This window comes from Larimichthys crocea, chromosome XXII (assembly GCF_000972845.2).
Source record: "Larimichthys crocea isolate SSNF chromosome XXII, L_crocea_2.0, whole genome shotgun sequence".
Taxonomy (NCBI): domain Eukaryota; kingdom Metazoa; phylum Chordata; class Actinopteri; family Sciaenidae; genus Larimichthys; species Larimichthys crocea.
In genome coordinates this window covers 3,243,291-3,268,683 of record NC_040032.1, presented here as the reverse complement: position 1 = coordinate 3,268,683, position 25,393 = coordinate 3,243,291, and the positions used below count along the sequence as shown (strand labels likewise).

The 25,393-nt window shown below is 40.6% G+C and overlaps 2 protein-coding genes across 4 annotated transcripts; both read left to right on the top strand.

Moving 5' to 3' along the window:
• The first annotated feature begins 1,416 nt into the window (after window positions 1-1,416).
• On the top strand, window positions 1,417-6,866 carry endou2 (endonuclease, polyU-specific 2). The gene is made up of 7 exons (XM_010729364.2): window positions 1,417-1,498; window positions 2,608-2,752; window positions 2,998-3,109; window positions 3,959-4,080; window positions 5,347-5,459; window positions 5,693-5,846; window positions 6,603-6,866. Exons 2-7 carry the CDS (start codon window positions 2,651-2,653, stop codon window positions 6,855-6,857), a joined length of 858 nt encoding a protein of 285 aa, XP_010727666.2. The 5' UTR covers window positions 1,417-1,498; window positions 2,608-2,650; the 3' UTR covers window positions 6,858-6,866.
• A 635-nt stretch (window positions 6,867-7,501) lies between these two features.
• ndfip1l (Nedd4 family interacting protein 1, like) lies at window positions 7,502-14,058 on the top strand. 3 transcript variants are annotated; one of them, XM_010729322.3, is made up of 8 exons: window positions 7,502-7,712; window positions 9,329-9,413; window positions 10,068-10,198; window positions 11,347-11,406; window positions 11,972-12,059; window positions 12,161-12,285; window positions 12,564-12,630; window positions 12,946-14,058. In XM_010729322.3, exons 1-8 carry the CDS (start codon window positions 7,683-7,685, stop codon window positions 13,047-13,049), a joined length of 690 nt encoding a protein of 229 aa, XP_010727624.1. In that variant the 5' UTR covers window positions 7,502-7,682; the 3' UTR covers window positions 13,050-14,058. The 3 variants fall into 3 exon arrangements, with proteins under 3 accessions (XP_010727624.1, XP_019115206.1, XP_010727625.1); XM_019259661.2 differs by having other exon boundaries at window positions 11,344-11,406; XM_010729323.3 differs by lacking the exon at window positions 11,347-11,406 and having other exon boundaries at window positions 7,506-7,712.
• Window positions 14,059-25,393: the final 11,335 nt, after the last annotated feature.

Genomic DNA, 25,393 nt, shown 5'->3' with positions numbered 1-25,393 from the left:
GCCATTTTGAAATAAAATAGTAAACACAGGTGTTGCCAATAATACCGATTAGGGTTCAGTTCCATTCGGGTCACACAGGGTCAGGGTGCTGCTGTGGTGCCTGTTGGCTCTCTGGAAAAAGCTCTGCTGCACTAAATGGAACAGAACCTTAATTAGTATCTTTGGAAACACCTGTGTTGACCCTACTGTGTCATTTCAAAATGACTGCTGTGTCTATTAGTTTACATTTTACTTAAAACGGTCCAGTGTGTTAGATTTAGGGGACTTTATTTACAGGTAATGTTAATGTATAATCACCTAAAAATTAGAACTGTTGACGACAGCCATAACAGTAACTACATTATACTAAATAACAACTCAACAGTCACAAAACAGCTGTAATAAAAAGGAGTAGACAGATAATACTCTAACAAGGGAATGTGGGAGTACATAAAAGATGTCTCAATATCCACTCGATCACAGATCAGACAAAATGGTGGTTGAGTTGTTATGAAACTGTGCCTGTAGTGGTTGATACTAGCAGAACACCCAACTAAAAAACACCTGCAAGTGGTAGAACAATCACACTGTTTCCACTTGCTGTGGGGCCATGAGCCATTTTACTTCATTTCACAAATATATGCCCCAGATTTTTACCACATTTAGCCACCTTTATTACACTAAAAACTTTCTATCATGTTTTTTTGGTTTTTGTGACTGTAATCATGGTACAAGGTACATATTTGGTAGTGTGTCTCACACAAACAGACACTGCTGACACATCTAAGCATGAGACTAGGTGGGAAAGGGGTTAGTTGAGTTAGAGCACCAAGACCAAGATACATAATACAAATATAATGAAATACAATATATAATTTTAACGAGTACGGGAGAAGGTGTTTTTCATCTCAACTGTTTTAGGGTTTTAATGTTCAGTACACAAAGTGAACAATTAGAAACAATTAAAAAGGTTATATAAATGTATGGATATATAAACATATATAACATGTGTCATTATGCAACATGAATATTTTTGAATAAGTAATGAAGCAATTTTGTTTGAGTATTTGCCCTCCATAGTGTTTTAAGTATACTGTTGTTACTACATCTTGTTACCTGAAACGTGACCCATATTTACCCTGGAATACAGAGTGTATACTGTGACAGAGAGAGACACAATGAAATACTAAAGAAACAAAGAGCCCACGTTTTAGCCTGAGATTGAAAAGAGACGACAACATAGTGTAATCCCTTTGGCTAGAGTTGCTGACAGGGGATAACCCTTTAAAATGGCCCCTCTCTCCTGTCCTGCCCTGTGTCCGTCCACCCCCCCCAACCAGCCCCTGCCTGTCTTTCTCCATACACTGACAGACTGACTGACTGAACTGTTACTATGCCTCTAAAGACACCTACTCTCATAAACACAGGAAACCACCACCAGCAGCACCTGACCAACACTGACGACTGACTTCACTAACACCTCAAATCACTCATCAGTTTCAACCTCCACCAGGAAAAGGTTAGTTGGTTTTGATGTGGCGGCTGATGGGATGCGGCCTGGGGCTTGGACGGTGATGATGAAGTCCCCAGAGTTCAGTGTCATGGATGTGTGAGCAGTTGTCAGTCATATTTTTGTGGAGTTTAGTGTTGAGTGGAATGAATTAGCCAGGTCTGCCTGGCTGGGGAAGCTATTGTGTTTTTACAGTGCTGTGTACTATCACAGGCCAATATAACTTCAATTCAGTCTAGAATGTGCTCAAGTCAACTCCAAAAACATTTTTACATTTTTGATACTATGGCTTTTCTGTTTGTAGTTAGTTAGTATTCTTAACTGAATATCTTCATACGGTGCCAACAGGTGGTTGTATAAATTAAAGCCATCTTTGACAGCGAATAGTAAAATATGAATGAATGAAATGAAATTGCAAAAGTCTAAAATAAAAATAAAGAAAACCATTAAGAATTTTTGCAACAGACAGACAAGGTTAATAAATACAACAAAATGAAACAGGAGTTCCAATATTTCAGGTTTTGTTGAGCCTTATCAAGGAACATCCATGCTCTTACGGTAAATCATCAATGTAGAAAACTGAACTAATTTCCTTCTAAAATACCATTTGACATATAACATAAAAAAGCCAATTCAATCAATAAATTCAGCTTTATTTATATAGCACCAATTCATAACAGCAGCAGATCTAGACTGTACTATTTATAATATTTTTACAGAGACACACACACACACACACACACACACACACACACACACACACACGTTCCCACCATAAGCAAGCAATTGGTGACAGTGGCAAGGAAAAGCAGTACACCTTGTATAGGGTGTTCAGAAGCATTTTGAAGGAAAATATTTGCATCAATATGTATCTTTGAAACTCTTTTCTGGTGCATATTGTTAAGTGCTCTCAGTCCAAACTGAACTAATATATGAGGTCTAAAACTGTCAAGTTGAGTCTCTTTATCAGCCTCTGACATGTAGTCCAGTAAACATCTAAAGTAGTAGCTACCGTTATACTTCACTACTCAAGTAAATCTGCTTTTTGTTGCTGTCCACTGTTTTACTAAACGATCCTCTCTTGTTAGAGACATACATTGAAACCAAACCATCCACAGTTCATCTTTTGCAGGACCAAAATCACAACCAAACAGTCACATCATGATTGAGAGTGACAGAGAGCTCTCGACCATTGCACAGGAGCTGTGGGACAGCGACACCAACAGACTCAAACCTGGAAAAGACTACAGGATCTCCCTTCAGGTGCACTACACACACACACACTCATGACATGAGGCTGCTCCCTTCATTAATGATAATAAATCTTTACATGCCGTTAACTTGTTGCCTAAATGTTTAACACATTTACAAGGCTTAGTTGGTTGTCTGTTATTTAAGGGCCTCATCTTGTTTTTTTGTGCCATTTCGATTCTTCAAAAAAGCTGTGAACCTCTGTAAAATTCCATAAATTTGCATGTTAGATTTGAAAGGTTTTCTTCCTGCTGCAGGGCAAAGCTGGAGACAGCATGACTGGCCTCTATGAGGACGACAATGATGGAGCAGGATATCCTCTGTTTACATTTGTGGATGAGAACACTTTCAAAAAGGAGACTTTTTTGGGTAAGCTGCAAAATCACTGTCATTTGACCTGATTTGAATCAAAAGCGAGTTATCTTTCTTCATGTTGAGGCAGCCTTCAACTAGGAAATGCTTCTTACACAACTGCATTGTGAAAAAATAAATGTTTGAATTGGCATGATTTCTTCACACATTCCACTGCTCTGTTTGCCAGTTTGATACTATCCTCCTTGTCACCTCCCTTCAGAGTAAAGCGTTTCTATTTCCTCATAATCTCCTTATGACGAACAGTGAGATGTTGCATAAGCGCAGAGCATGCAGAGTTCACTGTGCTGGCTGCAGATAGATGCTCCTCTACAACCACTGGCTTCTCCTTCAGATCTTCCTCCGCGTTAAACTACTGAAGCACACTTCCCTCTGGCAATTTTTGTCTAGTGAGGATTTCACAGATTTATGTTGTGTAGTATGTAGGAGAAAGTTGAGGCCTCACACAGAGCTGTATAGGGAGCTGTGTTGTGTAATAGTTGGTATTCAGAGTTAACCCTGAAGCCGTTGTCCCATTGAAAATAGAAGAATTCCTCCCTCATTGCTATTTTTGTACTTAGTTTGTCTATAGTCTCGAGCAATCCTGCTTCACTATTTATCTTTTTTCTATGAATTTAGCCTTTTTTCCCATGCCAAAAAATCTCTATGACTAAACAAATAAATATAAGTCTCTATTTTGAGATTCTTTCTGTCTACACTCTAGCTTTGCTGTCTCCGTAATAGTCATTATATTCATGTTTCTAGGATTGGACAGCACTTCAACATATTACACGATTTCAAAAATTACATCTCGTATTAACCCAGACATAAAAATCACTTTGGGATTATCTGCGTTTGTTTCCGCAGCCTTTATCTCCCTGTTGGATAACTATGAGAGTGACACTGGTGAGCCAGAAATTGTCACCCCCGAGGAGGTGGCAGAGAACCACAAGTTCTTGGACGCCATCATTCAGACTTCCACTATGAAGGTATGTGCCTGTGGGAATGTTTGGAAATAAACCTAGCCATCATGCTGTTCTTCCATTTCTATTAAATAATTAATGAGAAGTTGCACAGTAGTGTCATTCATATAATACAATCACACTGACTCTTACATTAGTCTATTTTATTACTCATAATCATGCTATAGGTTGGGTCTTGTCCAATTTCTGAATGGTTCTGATATAAACTGCTGTAGTTTAAGGTTCTACATATTAGTCTATTCATCAGTGTCAACACCTCAACCACTGCAGAAAGAAAATGCAGACCCTAAACCAGTTTTGCCACTCTGTGATGTACAGAATGGTAAATTGTTAGTTGGTGTGAGCTTTGTTTTAACTTGGTTTCATCTTTGCAGTGCACACCTTGGGTGGTTATTTGGGTATGCTACTTTGGTTTAGCGGTTATGTTATGCAGCTGGAATTTTGTGAAGACTGAGCACTGTGATTTTGCTTTGTCTAGCTGCAGTCCCATCAGACTGTTCTGAGATCAGCATTTTGATGTGTACTTTTGGTCAGAGGTTTGAACCCCATTTCCTGCTGACATACTGTTGTCCCCACTGTTTTATGTTCCTCACTTAGTGTGTTTCTGCAAAAAAACTAAAAAAAAAAAAAAAACACACACAAAAAACACAGATCTGCATTTTGAAATGACAGGGTGGAAACTTGTTCTTTACAAGGCGGGTGTGATGACCCTCTGAGCAGGCCTCTCCCTCTCCCATCCTGACTCCACTGTTTGCACTGTGCAAATGGAATTCAGGGCTGAAAATGGCATCCAGTAGTTTGCATTGTGGACAGAGTTCCTCTTTGTACTGTGTGCGATCGTTATTTCAGACAGCTTAAATCTCTTTTCCTCCAGACACTCTGTTAAAGACCAGTTCGGACACTCTGAGATGCACTGTGTCACTGAATTACATTACGAAATCCAAGTGTTAATTCAATGTTAAAACAACCACATATCAATGTCTGTACCAAATTTTGTGCTAATTCATCTTGTAAATGTTGATTACACAGGATAAGTGAAACTTTTACTTGCTGGTGGTGTTTCAGGTAAAGTCAAGGGAGTACTAAGTCATTAGGGTTCATCTTCTGGATGGTCACGGTGGATTTCACAGCAAATTATCAAGTAGTTCTTGACATATTTCATTGTGGGCCAGAAGTGGTGGACCACCCGACTGATAACCAGCATGGCTGAAAATGTGTATGACATTTTATAGGAGATTCTTGAGGGGTGTTTTTTTTCTTGGCTTTTTGCAGATAGCTCATAAATACCTGGTGGAGAAGCGCCTCTCTCCTATGGATGATACAAAATTCAAGGAGCAGCTGTACAGGATTTGGTTTGAGCTTTATGCGAGAAGAGGATCCAGTAGGTGGGTGGAATCTGGCACTATGATGATAACCGTCTTACTCTGAGAAACTGGCTCTGTGTGTAGCATATCCAGTCAACAACACTATTTAGAACTATACTGAAAATGTTTATTCTGTAGCATGTTCTGGATGGAAGCAGCCACTAAACACCACGCTTTGCACAAATGGCAAAAGCCTCAATAAAATTTGGCAAACAAAATAACTGACAATATGGCATTGCTCTGTCTGCCACCAGGCCAGATTCCTCAGGGTTTGAACATGTGTTTGTTGGAGAGACTAGAGGAAGGCGGACTGTCATCGGCTTTCACAACTGGATCCAGCTCTACCTCCAAGAAAAGCTGGGGCACATTGACTACAAAGGCTACACTGTCAGTGCAAATTCACCCCAGGTACGATTTTATGCATTTTAACTAAAAGGGAGCAACCATCATGGGGCAAAAATATATTTTCAGCACTACTGTACAGATATTATATCCCTAATATCAACTAAACATTATCATACTTTAAGTATTTAAAAATCTATTCAGCTCCCTCTTTTATACCCAAATATTTAACAAATCTCTCATCTGTCTCCAGTCTTCTCTCATCTATTCCCCCCAACGTGACTTGCTCTCGTCATCGCTCTTGCACACTTATGAGAAAACTCACATCCTGCTAGGATCTAGTTTGTTCTCTCACCCTTTGCTCAGCTCTCCACATTTTGTCTTTGTAACCTGAGCCTAATGCAAATCACTGAGCACATGTTCAGGGATATCAGCCTGTTGGTCATGCTTATGTTGAGGTATAGACCTTATCCAAGGCTAATGTTTAGTAAAGTAATTGAAAAAGTTATATGATCAGTACTGCATGTCAAAATATTTTCATCGAACATTGAAGTCACAGGACAATATTATGATGAGCTACTGGCTGAGAAATCATCCCCTTGCTATACTCTTTATAATATTGTTTGCAGAGACAAAACAATTCCCACCATGAGCAAGCACTTGGTGACAGTGGCAAGGAAAAACTTCCTTTTAAACAGGCAGAAACCTTGAGCAGAACCTGGCCATCTGCTGCAACCTTTTACTATTTGTTTTTCCATCCCTCTCCATCCTCTTCTCCTCTCTTTCATTAATCACCACCTTCTGTTTTCTCCCACACTGCAGCCTGATGAGAACAAACACATCCTGGCGCTACAGTTCAGCTGGAAGAACGGCATAAAACCCAAGGGCAGCATCTTCGTCGGGGTCAGCCCTGAGTTCGAGATGGCCCTCTACACTGTCTGTTTCCTCTCCTCGCCCAACGAGCGTGTTAAAGTCCAGTTCAATTTGTACGATGTCGAGATTGTTTGCCACCACTACAACCAAAAGCACATAGGCACCACGTACCCTGTGCTCCTTAAGTACCAGAAACCTCACTAACTTGACAGGGTTTGCAAGCTTGCATACAAAGTGTCACAGGTATTGTTGTTGTCTTTTTATTTTACATAAAGATACAATAAAACCTTACAAGACTCATTTGCATGTGTTTTCATTTTTTACTGCATGGTGGTGCCTTTTGTGTGTGTGTGTTAAAGAATATATAAAGTGATACATAAAAGGCATGTACTAATTCTTGTTATTCTTTTAAATGCATGACTGTGACTGCATGCATCAGTCAGGTTCTAACACTTTTCCTTTATAGAAAGAAAAATGACTGTAAGCAAGTTGAAATTACTAATTACGTGTAACGTTATAATAATGTTTCGTGGTTGTTTCACTTTGTTTCGAAAGGGGGCGCCAGAGGGATTGTTGTGGCCTATGACGTCAATCATTTGGGGAGCGAGACCTGCGTCAAGTTAGCGGAAATTAAGAAAAATTGGTTTTGATTTCATAATAAAAGCCCCAAAAGTGTGTATTTTTAGAAACAAAAATGATAATGATTCTTTATGATGAAAAAATGAGTACTCAACAGATTAATGGGTATTCTCCATCATTACTACCCCACTAAAAAAATACTAAATATAGTTGCGACGGTTCTGTCGACGGGCCTCGATATGACCTTTATTTTTGAACGCGAACAGGAAGCCGTGCGTTTCACCCTGCTCATTACTCACAGCCTGACAGCAGAGTGAGCAAAGAGACACAGGTTTTCATTGTGGCTTCGAGGATTGAGTTTACGGTTTGTACTGTTATATAATTTCGTTTTCGTTTGGTGTCTCGGCGGCGTGAAGCTTCGCTGTTGTTGAACCAGCCGCTCAAAACGGAATGGCCGAGCCGAGCGCCCGATATCAGCAGGTATGAGAAAACACAGCTCACGACGAACACGTTAAAGATTTAACACAACACGTTCACGGCAGCTTGTGTTCAGATAACATTTAACGCTGACTCCGAGGAGCTCACACTCACTCAAGTGTGTTGGTGTTCAGCCTCCTGGAAATGACGGTTTCGTTTTAAAACACTTGCTTATTTTTGTGATTATGCTAATGTCCGTTAGCTTTTTAGTTGAAGCCATCGTCGGATGAAACCGACTGTGAGTGTTTTGTTGTGGCTGTCTACTGTTGACTTATGTCAGGAAAGCTTAGCGGCTAACTGTGTGGTAGCCTGTTCGCTTTGTTGAACACTGGTTAAAAGACAGGCTGTATATAACTTCATTTACATACCGTGTGCTAACTTTAATGTTAGGATGGCACATGACCTACATCAGTGGGTGTGTTCCCTGGTCATCTAGCTTAGCTGGTAAATCCGCCAGCTAACCTGCTTAGCTCGGTTTTGGTAGGGCAGACGGTACTTATTGTAACTTCATGATTATTTCCTGCCGACAATTATTTCATTTGGCATTCGTCAAAGGAAGTTATATTATTAAGGAGGGTTTTTTTTTTTTTTCTTTAAACACTTGCCACATTTTTAACCCACGTAATCATGAATTTATTATGATATAGGATATATATTATGACCTCCGTATCTCTCTGCCTTGTAGACTAATTTTAATTTCTGCATGTTCAGGTGGTCTGACCTTTTTTTTTTCTTTTTTTTTTCCAAAGCAGCCATTTTGACATGAAATAGGTGAGCACAGGTGTTACCAGTGATGCTAATGAAGGTCCCGTTCCGTTCAGGTCAGACAGAGTCACGGTGAAGGGTCTTGGACCATGTTGGTTCACTGGAAAGCCTCTGCAGCAAGAAGTGGAACTGAGCCCTAATTATTATCATTATTAACACCTGTGTTGGCCCTAACTATTTAATGTCAAAATGGCTGCTGGAGTTTAATTAGTAGAGATTAATTCTTTGGAAATGCGTCAGTCACCGTTCCCATCTTTAGTGTCATGTACTCTCATGACATTAAAGCAAGTTAACGTAATTTTTCTCCCAAACTGTGACCTGTAAAATGTGTCACCCGCATTAAAGGTGTTAATCTGTAATGTGTGTTGTGTTGCAGTATACCACCTCAGTGGCCTTTCTAGAAAATGACACTGATGATCAAATAGACTTAGTTTTAAAATTTCGAGTAAGAAGTAGGAGTCTGGCCTCTTGTAGGCTTCTTCTCTTTTCTGCTCACATGACTACTTCTAATGAGGCAAAGCAAGTAAAGGAGAAATGAGAAACACATTGTGGTTGGTGCTCATTTATTCCTTAAAATGTTCTATAAAAAAGTTTTCACGTGTTCCCAGTTTCCGTTGATCTCTGATCATTTCTCTGATCAGTGCTTAGTTGGCTGGCGTTTTGCTTTTTAAGTATGCCAGGTTGTTGAGGTAATCGTTCAACACGCCACAGGAAGTGTGAATCTCCTCTTTTTTTTCATAAATACATTACATCTGTTACATACATACATACATCTGTTTCAAATAGAGAGCAGCAGGTGCTGCCACCAGTGAACTGTAACATAAAATAAACCAGAAAGTGGTTCCCTCTCACAGCTGCCCAATGAGGAGGACCCAGAAGGTCCACAGATAGCAGCTGATGCTCCACCTCCATACAGCAGCATCGCAGCGGACAATGCTGGTAAGACTCATCCAGATGTTTCCCTGGTGCTGACGTCATTTGTAATGGTAGTATACTCTGGAATCATATTTATGTCGGTCTGTACAGTATTGGTATTAATATTGATAGTTAAAGAACAGCAGTATACACTTTGCAGCTTCGAACTCTGCTGATACAAGTCAAATATGTATCTGATATGTTGATATAACAGCAGAATCTTATTTTTCACAGGCTACTATACTGAAGGTACTGATTAAAAACAATCAAATTGATCAGTTTAAATTACAGATGTGATTTTTTTTTTTAAAAATTAAAAACTTGTTTCTACAGGCACCAGCTTAGCGGCCAAGTTAAACTTGCACATGCCATCAGGTTAACCAGGGATTATGATTATTGATTACAGCTGATGGGATTTGCTGCCAGCAATATTTGTCATTTTAACCGACAAATTGTCACACAGAGATCTGTTTTGAGTTGAGTTAGTTGTCAGTAGGCATTATTAGAAAATTCTAGTTTAGAGATCTCTTCCAAGTCTTGGGCCTGATTCTGCTTCCAGAGCTGTTTCAGTGAGTAACACAAAAACAAGAACGTGTTAAATGGTGGCTTTGGTTTTGGTAATGGCTGCCAATATGAAGTAAACATCTTGTGTTTGAAACTTTGCTGTTTCTTCTCCAGCCTACTTTGACTACAAGGAAGACGGGGCTTTCCCCAAACCGCCATCATACAACGTAGCTACTACGCTACCTTCCTATGATGAAGCAGAAAGAACCAAGGCCGAGACTACTGTTCCCCTGGTAACTGGAAGAGTGAGTGTCATACTTTTTTTTTCCTAATTGCCCGTGGTCACAGTCACTATGTAAACCTGCACACATAACCGCACGCTAGAGCTTGTGTTTAAACACTTCCTGTGTTGTCTGCAGGGCAGGAAGTGCTTAGCGCCCTGATACGGAAAGTTTTTTGTTTTGTTTTGTCTCCAGAACTCTGTGTACTTCCCATATCTGATTGTGTCTCATGAACTGCTGTCAGCCTTTGTCGTCGGTTCGAACAAGACAAAAAGATTGATTACCACTCATATTAAAGAGCATTTTAGGAATACGTTTGACAACAGTCTGTCTTACATGTACTCAAAAGTACCTTTGTCTGAATGCTTCGAAATCCCAGACCCCGCAACGTTTGGGGGAAGCTGAATGATGAATACATTTAGGGTCGTATTCAACCTGGTGTTTTAAGTTAGCTAATGTTTCCAGTGGTAACCTAATGTGTGTTTTATGGTTAGTTACTGCTAGCTCAAACAGCGCCAGCACCTCACATCAGTCAATTTGTCCTTGGTGATGAGCATATACATATGAACAAAATGTCAAATGTTGGGTGGACATGTTAAAAACTATTCTGATGTGCAGCCTGAGGATTTATCTCTGTATCAGTGAAATCTCTATTTTCAATTTGCTTTCCAAAAGCTGTGGGTGTTGCTGAAACTAAGGACCCTTCCTTGATGATGGCACCTTTTTTAAAGGAAGTTTCCAAAGCTTTAATGGCATGCTTGCTAAGGCAAGCATCCATGTTTTTATAAAGACAACACGTGTGTGTGTGGTAAACCTTTCCTTTTCAGTTATTATGTAGTTGTCCTGTTATTTACAAAGAGCAAAGTACACCTCATCTTCCACAGCATGCCATTAACTTGTGTTTAATGCAAGCAAATGGACACAGTAATCTAACCTCATGTCCAGGCTTGTATATGAACGGCTCATACCGTAAAGCCATCTCTGGGCGTGTGAGCAGTGAGAAGTTCAGCTTCGTGTCTGTTTTTAAAAAGTACAAACGAATTTCTAGTAACTAAAAAATTTACAGCTCTAAGAACTCTAGGGGTCAATGTGATGCCTTACTGCATGTGGGGCCGCCCTGTTTGATTATTGGTGTTGTGTTTCTCTGCCACGCACTGCCTTGCGCTCAGCAGCAGCCTCAGCACAGGGAGCGCCTGGAGACTTTTGACGATGTAATTCGCAGTTCACTGGAGGTAACTGGGAGGACTGGGAGGAGAGTGTATGATGAGAGGAAGTGTATTTGGTCCTGGTGTGTGAAAACACAAATGTTACTCACGTGTGTGTGTGTGTGTATTCAGTACCCCACCTTTCTTGTATGTTTGTGTATTTAGAGTGCTAGCTAGTGCTTAGCTGCTAGACTCCTGATGTCCTACATTGAATTTCGACAGGCCTTTGGGTAAAGTGACAATAATAGTAAATAAATAGGCTTGCTGTGTTGTGATGCTTCCATCGGTATGTTGGTTGTTTGTGTTGTATTCACTGTGTTGTCAGCAAAGCTTGGTTTCCACTAGCAGGGGCTTACCCATGCTTAATCCCAATTCATTTTGATCTCAGTCATCACGTTCAGACTTCTAAATAAACCACTGCAAATGGATTAAAATAAAAACAAGCTTTGTCACATTGATTGATTTGATTGATCTGGAGGCTGGACATAGTTTCCCATCAGTAAAGTAAAGCCCTGCTACTGCCTCTTCGTGCTGTGGTGAAACTGTTTGAGTGCCTTTTAATCTCACTTTTTGTTTTGCTCCTCTGTCACAGGACGAAGACTTTGTGACCAGAGACGACTTTGAGGACGCTGATCAGCTGAGGATAGGAAATGACGGCATCTTCATGCTCACATTTTTCAGTTAGTTAACCAATCTGCTCGTCTGTTTTCTCTGAAAAGTGAGATGTATTCGTCCGATGACACGTCTAACACTTTGTTTTTTCCCTCCGTCCTTTCTTCAGTGGCATTCCTGTTCAACTGGATCGGTTTCTTCCTGTCTTTCTGTCTGACCACCTCAGCGGCCGGCCGCTACGGGGCCATCTCAGGCTTTGGCCTCTCCCTCATCAAATGGATCCTCATAGTCAGGGTAAGTCAAGGAGCCCACACAGACATTACACATACAAACACATAAAATGTGGTTTTATGTACGCACAAACAACTCAAAAGCCCAAAACACCACTCTGGTATTTTAATGTTGGTTCTGTAGTGGCTGGCTTGTTGGCACTGCACTATTTCCTCAAAGATTTCTTTAAGACGGTGCTGTTTTCTTCATTCACTTTTAAAATGTAGGACTCCTTTGAGTGAAACCATTGCAGGCCATATTTATTCTAACTAGTCATTTCTGTCGCTCTGTTGGGTTTCCAGTTCTCCACATACTTCCCCGGTTACTTTGATGGACAGTACTGGTTGTGGTGGGTGTTCCTGGTGTTGGGTAAGTAGCCATCTTCTGAATTTAGATAAATCAAATAAGGAATCAAATGGGTTTGCTCTGTTTGTGACACAATTGAGCTCTGTAGAGGTCAAATGCAGCAGTGTTGAGGTATCATGTGCTGTAAATATGTTACAGAATAGTTACAGTGGGATAATTAAGCTTAATTACCAATATATTTATCCTGTTATTGCAACATAATGAGGTTATTGTTTGAATTCAGACCCATTTAGAGCACCTACTGCCAAGTCATGACATGGAGTTATAGTGTTTAGCACTTCTTCTCTGTGCCTCATTGTCCACCTTTTTGTTCTATAGGCTTCTTGCTCTTCCTTCGAGGATTCATCAACTACGCCAGAATCCGCAAGATGGCCGACACCTTGTCCACCCTGCCCCGCACCCGTGTCCTCTTCATCTACTGAGCTCACAATCCATCAGTTTCCATCGTCATCATTTTCCCCTGACTTTTCAGTAAGACTTACTGTCTGGCTTTGTTCAACCAAAATGGGAGAAAAGAACTTTTTTCCCCTCCCTCTGCTTGAAATAATTTGGACAATACCATGCCTATTGTCCCCTTTTGGTGTAAAATAGTGAAAGCTGAGAAATCTGTAAAACCCTTCAGTTATTAGTGGTGACCTGTCAAGTGCTATTTGCAATTATGAAGTGTGTGATGTATAAATTAAGGCCTTATTTACAGTTTGACTATTCATTGGTAGCAGCAGCATGTGCTGCTCTCCTGTGTAGCCACCAGGGGGCAGTCTTGTTTGTGTTATTTATCAGCAGTCTTCTATCTGATGGATAGAGAATTGGTTCTCACCCCAGAGGTCAGTGGGTAATTTTGGGGTTATGGGTTGATTTATGCAGTGTGAAATAATAATATTTTACGTACTGATTTTTATGTGGTTTTAACCTTTCTGACCAATATTTTTTGTCCCTTGTGAAATAATATATATGGTTGAGGACCATCTGTATAGAAGATCAGGGGCCGGGTTTCCCCTGGACCATTTTTTCCTCATCTATTTAGGAATTGTCTATTCTTATGCACACTGTAAGGAATATGTTTCCTTCTAATATGATACATGTACATCAGCAGATAGGTGAAGCTGCAGGGATGTCCAGGGTTGCCAGGAGGAGCAGAGCTTCTTGGGCAGGCTGGGAATCCCCGCCTTGCACACAGACACAGTGATAAGGATGGAATAATGTGGAAATTGGACAGTTCTGGTTAAATAAACGATTCCGACACCCAATCTTAGTCACTTGCACCCCATTAGTTTCCAAAGAGGAAAAAATGATTGTGTTGCCAGATGTGATTAGGAAACCCAGCCCTGCGATGAAGAATGAATATATTAATATAGAGCAGAGTTGTTGTTTTTTCCTTTTTGACGTTGCAACAAAATATTAAAAAGGCCATTGTTTTTATGTTCACCCTCATTCTAGTGGATTTTTTTTATTGCAAGAATTTGAAGTATCTGCTGGGAAAATGTTTGGAAGTAAAATGGAAACAGTACATTTTGGTGTTGAGCCGTTTATCAAACGGCAATAAGCTCCATAACAGCCATTTTAGTTTTGCTCGTTATTCAGGTTGCAGGATACCACTTCCTTTCAGCTGGCTCACCACAACAACTTCAAATTATAGTAGTCTGTCATATAGACTTACATCAGAGAACTGTTGTGAGCTATTTCCATCTCTGGAACTTACACATTTAAATACAAGCTCAGGTGTGTCTTGACTTTTGGAAACATTTAAACATTTCAGAAGAATCATCAAGACTTTTTTTTCTTTCTCCAAAATCCCTAAAAGAAGTAATGTTTAACCGTAACTCGACCTCACCGTCATGACCTTACTGGGCTTAAATAAAAACATAGTCTATCCATGTTTAGTATTTTAGTGTGGCTACGGTGTGCAGAGGCTTGGGAAAGGAGGAGATCCAACAGCCTTCAGCCACAGAGAAGAGGACGCCTAGCTGACCATGATGTTCAGTTCCTGACATGAGACGTGTTTTTAGCCATGCTAAATTTAACACACATGAAACGTGTGTGTGTGTGTGTGTGTGTGAATCAAAATGATTTACTGGTGGTGGCTAATTATACATGTCAGCAGTTGGAAGAGGAAGTGACTGTCACCCCACCTGGAAGACGTGTCACACCAACTGAAATGGTCTTTGGTTTCACTGGAAACTTTTATTGTCACATCATCTCTGCCCCACCATGGCTGGATATTGGCCTCTAGTGGTGCTGAGTTGATATGACATTGGCTCCATTCAGGTCATTTTTTATAGGGCACAGGGGGGAAATGTCACTCTCAATTCACTAAAACGATTATTTTACAGCACTATTCCCATGGGCCGAACATAGAAGTCGAGAAAATCCGATTATCATGCCTGCACAAAATACTTTGGGGAGTGTAAGTGTTGTGAGATTAGATGACGGGAAACTAAATTTGACACAAGCTTGCCGCATACCAAAGGGCAACTGTTAAAGTGTTTCTCTTCCCTGTGATCTATAGGTCCTCTCTGTTGTTTACCTTTTAGTTGCAGCACTGCTTGCTTTTTGAAAATCAGATTTCCTGAAGTGCTGAAGTGATTTCTTCTTTTTTCTTTTTTCTTTTTTTTTTTTTACATTATGGAAAAATAGAAACAGCTGTGTTTCAGAAATTACAGATGTTCAGTAGCTCTGGGCTGAAAATGTGAACTTTAGACCGCCTCAGCATTAGAAAAATTAATTACTTGAGTTTCTTTTAGACCGTTTTTCTGTCCATATCGTATATTATACACAGCACAAATAGCCCACAAAGGCAGGAGAGTAGAAAAAGACAAATAGGGCAAAGGTTATACGCCATAGACCATTAACACTGGTCCACTGAACCACCACATCACCAGATGACCTTGGAAAAACAAACTTCATTTTGCCAGGTGCAGACGGGTTTAACCACTGACTGTTTCAGCTGTAAATTCTGGCAAAGCACACAAACAACAAAATTCCTTATCATCCGCATTTTACACAAATTGAGCCTCAGTCCACTTGAATCCCTGTGTAACGTCATTCTTCCTCTGCTCCAGCAGGGTCACCCAGTGCAGGTGTTCCTGTTATCCAGATGTCATTCATAAAATAACTCCATTGTGCCAAGAGCTGTCTGTGTCTTGTCAGCTGCCCTCGATTTACAGAGACGGAAGTATTTCTTGGAGTAATTGATGGGAATTATGTGTGCTAGCCAAACAAGTGCCTGCACTGCTTGCATGTTTTAGCTATCAAAAGATAAGAGGAGGCTTTTTGATTTACAGAGAGCCTGGGAGCGAGCCATCTTTCCAAAAGAGACGTGCTTTACTTTTCTGAATTCTGTTAGACAGACTTCTTGTAAATAGACAATTTGAATTAACAATAGTTGATAAAGTGATTCAGCTTGGGCGTTGCAATCATACCACCAGTTGCGCTGCTGATCCTCTCTTTTTCCACCTCCCTCATCAACCTCACTGGAGAGTAAGACACTTCATTTGCTCAACTTAAGTTGCTTCACAGCACAATATTGGCCATACTTGACAGCTGCCAGGTGTAAAACTGGAAAGGTGTGAATTCCTCCTACACATGACACACGGGATACCAGTTTGCATTTTAAATGAGTATTAGGAACAATGGTACTACTGCCAAAAGCACTGCATTTTAGATTATGTGACCTTCGATCAGATGTGTATGCTTGCTGGTGTTGCTTTAACACGCAAATGGATTATTACAAAGGGAAAATGATTTGCAGCTCATGCCCAAAAACAAAAAAAAATCCAACAAATCACAAAGGCCACGTTAACATAATTGCAAAAGAAACATCAGTAAAGCTACAGAATACTATACAGCACAAGCATGTAGTGCTAATAAAAGTTCCAGGGGGCACTGTTCAGCACTAATGGAGCTGAGGCTTGCAAAGTTTTCTCAGAAAAGGCCGATGGTGGAACGAGTAAAAGGTTGGTGGAAAAATCACTTGTAACATGTTTATCCTCCTCGGTAAGACAAAGATAGATAAAACCTTTGTCTCTAAAAAGATCCATTCTGCTAACAGGACGGGGTTTCTGGGAAATGTGGTCTTTCAGAGATGCACAAGAATATAAAAAAACACTATTGTGACTTGGAGGCTGATGATTGTTAAACAAACTCCAATTATAACAAGATATTTAGACCCAAATAAATGAATATAAACCTTGAGATCCCTGCAGACACACAGCTGAAAACTTTTCACATTTTGACTTTATCCTTCTTTATTTAAAGAGGGAACATCCTACTTGAGAATTCCCATCACCTCAGACAAACTGCAGTCAGTCGGAAGCTCCTGCTGTCAGTCTGAGTTTCAGATGGGAGGTTCCCAAGGATGTGGGGAGGATGTGGGTTGCATCCAAATGATACGTCCTTCTCTGTATGTGTGTGTATGTGTGATTGGGACAGGGGGAGGGGTGTTATCATTGATGAGTGAGTCATCCTGACCCTCGCCTCCTCTCCCTGCACTTGATGTGGTGTGTGTGTGCGCGCGTGTATACGTGCATGAGCATCCTTGAGGTGACGTGTGTTTATGTTGCGTGGAAGTCAACATGATTTTAATGCCATAAAACAGGTTACGTGTCATTGCGCGATGTGGTTTTTTTGTGTTTGTGTGTCATGTAGCATGGCGTGAGCATCCCTATGTTGTGTGTGTGTGTGTGTGTGTGTGTGTGTCAGGTTGGTAAAACAGTGGTGAGTCATCCACAGGCCAGCATTGCCTGTTACCATGGGTCACACACAGCAGGTACCCCACCTCCCCATGTGATCCTTTTTTTTTTCTTTTTTTTTTTTTTTTACCCACCTCTCTTCCTTATCCTCTTCCTCCTCCTCCTCAATCTCCTCCTCTTCTTTTTCCTTTCTGACTCACAGTTCACTCCCCCACCACCACCAATGACATCACCACCCCCTCCCTAACACTTTGTTGTGGTGAATCATACTGTACGTTGAGATTTTCTCTGCTGCCGTCTTCAGCTAACCAGCAGGGCAAACCTGAATGTCACCCGTTCATTCATAAAATCAGACTCAAGTCACTGAAGCATTTATCTCTGACTAGTTTACTGTGACTGTTAGGGAGCTTACATTGATGACATCCATTATAACATATATATAGTGGTGTAATCAATGGGATTAGACACACACAGACTGATACTGTGCCTATGTTCAGAGAAAGATACTGTATGCAGACACAGAATTCCCCTGTATGATAAGTGAAATGCCACAGTTTGTGCTTTCCATATAATTTATCCACGATTTGTTCTGTTCCAGTCACACAAGCTCGTACTATAGATGCAATTTTTTTTTTTTACATCTCTGTGTTAAAAATACAATTAGCTTTAGCTGCTTGAAGCTGGAACAGAATCAGAAGTATCTAAGGTAGGAGCTGCTCAAAGGTTCTTCAAAGATGGAGGATCAGTTTAAAGGTAAGGTGGGGGTGACCACCAGTAATGCTATGTGAGGAAGGAAGGAAATTTGAATATTTAATAGAAAAGATATATTTACCTTGACAATATGTCCCATATACATCCACATTTTAAATGTCCAGTGTGTAAGATTCAAGGAGCTCTATTTACAGAATATGACAAAAATTGAATATATTATGTACACCTATGTTTTTTATACATGAGTATCTGAAAATAGGAATCATTACGTATTTGTTACTTTTATATCTACAGATATAGCGGGTCCTTTTTCAAGGAGTCCGCCATGTTGAACCACCATGTTTCTACAGTAGCCCAGAACAAACCAAACTAGGCTCTGGATGAGGTGTTTCACGTTTACTGCAAATTTTGTGTAGTTTCTCCCTCTTGCTTGGAACAGGAGGGCGAGTGGAGGGTGTTGCACCTATCAGCAACTGCACCACAACTAAACCGCTGTTGCCACTAAATCCTACACACTGCTTCTTTAATACCTTCAAATTAAACAAACAAAGAAGAAAGCATCAATTTTCTGACTCATCTGATAGGACAAATAATGAAATTGTCCCAATCCTGAGTTATCAATAATATATTATCTACCCTGGATGACATATTTGATTATGGTTACATTTACAGTTGTTAAATACTATAATTTAATGACAAATATTCTGGTTAGTGTTAGTTAACATGCATGATATTTTATATTTTGTATTTTTGTTTCCTTGCAGATAATGCACAGAATATGAAAAGATAATATACAGGAATGTGCTTTCTATGGCCTTTCCTGTCACTATTTACCGGAAATATATCATACCAGATTTTGCAACTTTGAAATAAATTGTTTACTGTCCCTTCATTTGGGTTTCTGGTAATCACGTATGGACAATAATGTAATGTCATCACATCTTTTCCTGTAGTTTTCTTGCTGGGTGGCACTATTTAGTCTATAATATGAAAAATGACCCTTGTTTCTCACTTTACTGCTTACCTCCACAGACTGCTGACGAGTTAAATTCCTGTGGACGTTTCTGAATGTCATTTTTAAAAAAAACGTTTCTGAATGTCGCTGTGTTGTCTGTGTTATTAAGTGGCAGAATGTCTGCGGTCGCCAGCCTCTAATAAGATGCCGCTGGATCTTACGCAGAGATCCGTGACCTGTGATTTCATCCTGTAGTGATGTCAGAGATGACAGAGTGAAGTCACCTGGCCGTTTTGTCTTCACTCTGTTTATCACACCTGTCATAAGGGTTGTAGATTATTGGTTAGAAGCTGTGACTATTATCTTCCCTCTGCTCAGTGTCTTGTCTTGAATAGAATCCTATTGTACATCCATTGTTATGTTGTATTGCATGATATGGGATTGTATTACAATGTAATGTACTCTATATGCCTTCTATCATATTCTATTCATCACTGCCGCCTTTTACAATGCATAATGCTGAGTTGGACAATATGAATTGGATTGTATTACGTTACTGCATATTGAATTATATTTCTATTCTACTTTATTCTATTCTATTCTATTCGTAGATCTAGATAATGAGTGGTCCATTTTCGACTCTGAGTTGTCTCGGACACTTCAAACATACTTCCTGTCAACAGTTTAATTACTGTTACAAATCAGCAATCCAGCTCATATTTGACTGCACATGCTGTAACCATGGCAACAGTGAACCTCACACAACATTGATGGTTAAATTCAGAAGTCTAGAAGAGTTTCTTTTTTTTCTTATTTGCTTTCTTGGTATAAATAGTGATCATTTACTTCTACTTACTACTGCAGTACTGCGTTATAATCTTTTGTTTTGTACTGCGTTGTTGTACTCTACTGAATATTCTGCTGGTGTGACACAGTTTGTGTTCGTTCTGGTGGTGTGAATCCACCTGCCATCTCTCTCTCTCTCTCGGCTTACAGGGCTTTTTGTGAATGGAGACTTGCTGTGCTATGACGGTAGGATGGATGAATGGGAGGGGAGCGGCGGGCGGATGAATGGGAGGGATGGAGGGACGCGTGTGGCGAGGGAGGGAGAGATGGAGGCTACGTCACATTACGTTTCCGCAGTGCATCAAGGGAACTGGTCTGTCTGTGACTCATACTGTCAGGATGGGGAGGGGAGGAGGTGATGGAGAGGGGGGAGAGAGAGAAGGGCAGAGGGAGGAGGAGACAGAAAGGAAGAGGATGAGGAAGAGAGAGAAGGAAAGGAGGGGTCTAGTCTTTTTTTATCCTACCTTTGGTTTCTTTTCCATCCCTCCATCCCCCATCAGTGATGTAATACAGGTGACCTATTCATCACAGGGAGGAAGCCTTCCTCCTCTTCCTCTTCCTCTCTTCTCATTTTATCTTTGTCTCTCCTCCTCCCTTCTCTCTCCTCACTCAGCTGACTGGCTGAATGCATGAATGAACAGGCCTCTCTCCTTTTATTGCAGTGGGGGAGGGGATGACACAGGAAGCCATGAAGCAGATGCAGAGCAGGAGAGGAGGAAAGAATGAGTGATAAAGAAGAAAGAGAGGGAGAAGGAGAGTGAGAGAGAGAGAGAGAGAGAGAGAGAGAGAGAGAGAGAGAGAGAGAGAGAGAGAGAGTTCCCATGGCATCTGAACAGATACACACGTGTATTGGTGCAAGCATATGCATCTATGTGCGTAATATATGAATGGATGCAACCTTGTTTCATTCATTGAGAAATCCATGTGCACATTCTCTGCCTCTGTCTAGAATGGGCACTTCCTACCTGTGTCACCTTCACCAGCTTCACATGAACTATGAAAGAATGTAGGTAAGAAAATATAAATACAGTGAGCTGACACACTCAGTGTTTTGAGTCTGCAAAGATCAATCTCAACATTTCTTACTGTAAAAAAGTGTTTAGTAACTTTAACAGTGCAATGTTAATTGAAATGTGCTTTTTAAAGTTATCTCGGACACTTCAAACATACTTCCTGTCAACAGTTTAATTACTGTTACAAATCAGCAATCTAGCTCATATTTGACTGCACATGCTGTAACCATGGCAACAATGAACCTCACACAACATTGATGGTTAAATTCAGAAGTCAAGAAGAATTTCTTTTTTTTTCTTATTTGCTTTCTTGGTATAAAAAGTTAATTGAAATGTTCTTTTTAAAGAAGGAGAGCATGCAGCATGTTCAGGTAATTATCTTTCTAATCAAACGAAAACCTTGTATCTGTATCTGCATATTTTTAAACATATCCAGTGACTTTTTGTGTTTCACATGGCCAAAGTAGTAGAAATGTCCAGACTTAAATAAGTGGCAATGCACTATAAAGTTCCTTGATACACAAAAATAATAGACAAGGCAGCGGCGAAGAACACAGTGATGTGTTTTCTCTGCGTTTTCTCTCTGAGTCCGTTATTTTCTATATCAGCACATCATGCCAAGTGCATTATCACTCTTATACCATGGCCTCTTATCTACATAGGCAAAAAGTGTTTGTTAAACTGAGGCTAAGTTTTGTAGTTCTTGCAGTGCTAGAACTACAGTGTGTTATGACTTCCATTCATCGGAGCATTTTGGTGTCTTTCAGCTCATTGTTTTGTTTTTTTGGCCCACAACAAACAAAGTTAGGGAACAGCTGGTGGAAAAGAAATAAGTGGCCCCCCCAAAAAAGCTTCTTTAAAGCTACACTCAGTATTCAAATATTAACAATAGACAAAATAACTAGGTATTTTGTGAAAGGTGTTGCTCACATTGATGAGCCACAGAGAATTAGATTTAGCGCAATATTTTGGCTTTACTGCTGACAACTTTACTGTCTTGGTTCAATCCCTTTCAACCTATTTTCAAATGAAGCAGCCAGCTGTAATCATTCTGATAAATCCACTGCAACCTGCACAGCATGGGACAACAGAGTTAGTGCTCGCTGTTGCATCAAATCCAGATATTGCATCCAGTGTTAGTAAAGAGCAAAGATAAAGCGAGAGTGAATATTCGACGTACATTTGTCTGCTGAAATTGTGATGTTGGTCTGTGTCTGCTGGATGAGTGAAAAGGTAGCTGTTTGCAAACACGTTATCACCTTTGTAAAGTGATAGTATGTGAGTGTTGTGTTCATGGCTTGCTTCCACTGCCATTAAATAGCAATGGTAATTTATTTCCCATGTTTTTTGGTTTACAAGATCTTTAATCTTCTCTCTCAGCAAAAATGTTCATTAGATCTTGTTCACCAGTTAGAGTTGACGGTAGCGCAACACAGAAGTGCTGTCCCTATGGTTACCTGCAATTTAATACACCTTACGCACTGTTTGAACTGTTAACGAGAACAATGCTTGAGGTGATGCTTTAAGGTTCGACACCTTCCAGGTGATCAGACATAAATATTGTGTATATCTTTGGCCATGGGGTTTCACCTGATCTAGAAAAGCATTTCCTAAATCTAAAACATGAAAATAACCTAAACAGCAGTGATGCTGGTTTTTATCTGACAGATAGTAATACTGAACATATTATATTTTACTGATTGACAATAGTGGACTGATAATCATGTTTCTTTAACATGCTAGTCTAGACAGATTTATTCAGTTTTCCAATCGAAGCCTGATAAGGACTTACGTAAACAGCTATAAATAGACATAGTGGTAACTGCCTATATAGCTTCGCCCAGTATGCACACTGGTATGCATGGGTGCACATACTGTATGTATATTATATCCATATCTGTTTACTCTGCTATATAGACCATATGTATGGGCGTATGTATGCACGCCTGCGTGCACGCTCATTGCCAGTCATCAGACCCTGGTTGTCTCTGCCTCCACCTTGTATGAGTCAGAGCTGCAGTACAGTGTGGGAGGGGCTGGGATTGGATATCCTGCTGGTGGCTCGTCCAACACACATGCATGCACACACATTTTAGTATTATTATACTTGCGAGGAACCTCAGTGATGGAATACATCTCCAAACCTTTAAAAGTAAGGACCAGCAAGATACCTACTGTGAGGATCTAAGAGTCATGTTGGTTGTAGATTACAAGGACACACGTGAACATACGCACATGGAGACACATACACACTCTCCTCATATGCAGAAAGACATACGAGGAGAACCGCAACAGCGACATATATGTCTGCACTCAACGCACATAAGCCCACATACATACATACAATCCACAGACACACACACAAACACAGCATGCTGTCACATCCGGCCCTGCGCTCCACAGCGTGGCCTATAATTAGCTGTCTGCAAAGCTGACTGCCTAGAGATGAGATGAGCTAACCAGAGAGAGGAGAGGAAGAAAAGGAGATGAGCTAACCACATGGAGGTAGATGCTCCTCCACCGAGAAAGGACGAAGAGGAGAAAAAATGTTGGGAGGGATAAATATTCAAATCGAGGTGAAGCTTCATTAAGAGGACGCTACATATGAGAGCAGAGAGATGGAGCACATTCACAGGAATTCATCCACAGTGTGTTACAGTACTATGGGCGCACACACTCTCAGTGTGGGTGGCCCCGGCAGGGATTAAACACCAAACCCTTGCAGTGACATACACTCGTCCTCAACCCATTCAGCTATACCAGACAACCAATAAGAGATTGGAGATGTGTGTGTGTGTGTGTGTGTGTGTGTGTGTGTGTGTGTGTGTGCGTGTGTGCGTGCGTGTGCCTTCCTCTGCTCAGACTCTGGAGGAGACTGGAGCATTTTTATGAATGGGGCTCCGCCAGCCAGAGCGGTAAACTCAGAGCACTATAATGGGAGCCACGATGGTCTCTTAAGTAGCACAATTTCATCTGTATAACAAAAGTAGGCTTGAGACTCGACTGTGAATGAATGAGTCAGGATCGACGTAACCCGGCTACATGCACTGTAGGCGGAGGGGGGGGGGGTAAGGAGAAAGAGAGAGAAGGAGAGAGGGAGGGGTTTGTGTATGACTCATACTCTCTCCTCTCTCATTGTCACTCCACTGCAGTAGCATTGGAGGACTTCTGGCCTGCTGTGGGCTCTCCCTCCTTTATCTCCATCTCCCTGTCTGCATCTCCATTGGCTCCACCGCTCCTCTGCCACTGCATTGTGTCACTTTGTCTCATCTCGTGTGTCTGTCCTTTCCTTCCAAGATCTTCATCTCTCACTTTCTGTCGTGATGCAGGTGATGAGGGAGCTTTAAGCCTCTTAAACACACACTGACCCTGATGGTGGGTCAGCCTGTACAAACCTGAACTGTGCAGATGTGGAGATTCAAAAGTTTGCAAGAGATACAAAATACGTGAGGATTAATTAAGGTGAAGCTATTATTAATACTGAGTAGTGTTCATATTGTTAATAATAGTGCTGTAATATATTGTAGTATGTGTTGCATGTGTGTGTATTTGTAGTGTAAAGACATGATTAGTACAACTCGTAGTTTCATGTAGACTAAGCTTAGCTAATGTTACCTGTATGTCTTGTCCTCCACAGCGGCCCTGACAGAACCGATGAGCTGATGAGCACCAACACTGACTTGTAGTCATTCTCTAAAACAAATGCAGCCTGTCCAGTGAAAGGGAAATCAAGGCTAAACCTGTTGTAAGGTGTAACTGTGTATGTATAGTTAAAAAATAAGGGTGTGGTAAACATTTCCATGGTAACCACCACCTCCATCTTCAGTCGCCTTTAGTTGGTTCCAACTGAACATTGTGTCGCTAGTGATGAACAGTCCCATCCCAGTTGTTCCCGGTGTTACAGCCACCATTTTGTCTGTGAGTCAGTTAGGGAATATTATTATGGAACATAATATCTTATGGAACATTATCTGCCGGTGCTCTTTTATTACAGCTTTTTTTGCGATTGTTAATTTATTCATTTCATTTTTCTGCATCTGTTTACTAATCAAGGTAGCTGTCTGAGTCAGCATGATATGCTAACATGCTAATGTACCAAGCATATACAGTATAAATATGAACATCGTATCCGTGACGTCACCCACAGGTTTCTGAAGAGCCATTTGTGAAGCTCAGAATGTGGTGGCTCTAGACTGTAAACATGTTTATTTCTGCTGTAAATAAGCATTTTAACATGGGGGCTTATGGAGATTGACTTGTTCTGTAGTCAGCCTCAAGTGGCGGTTTCAGGAACTGCAGTTTTTTGGCACTTCCACGTTGGCTTCAGTTCACAGCCGCAGGGGTCGCTGCTTGGTACCAACTGTCTGTTTGGTGTAAGCCTTCTGGCAACGGACACACCGGTTGTATATGTAGTTGTTTTCATTTCTGTGGAAGTATATTGAGGACAAAAGATTTGATAGAGCACAAAACAATCTGAAGCACTACTTAGTTTGCAATTTTAGAGCACACAGGGATTGACTTTGTAAGGTTCTTCTGTACATGTGTATGAAGGA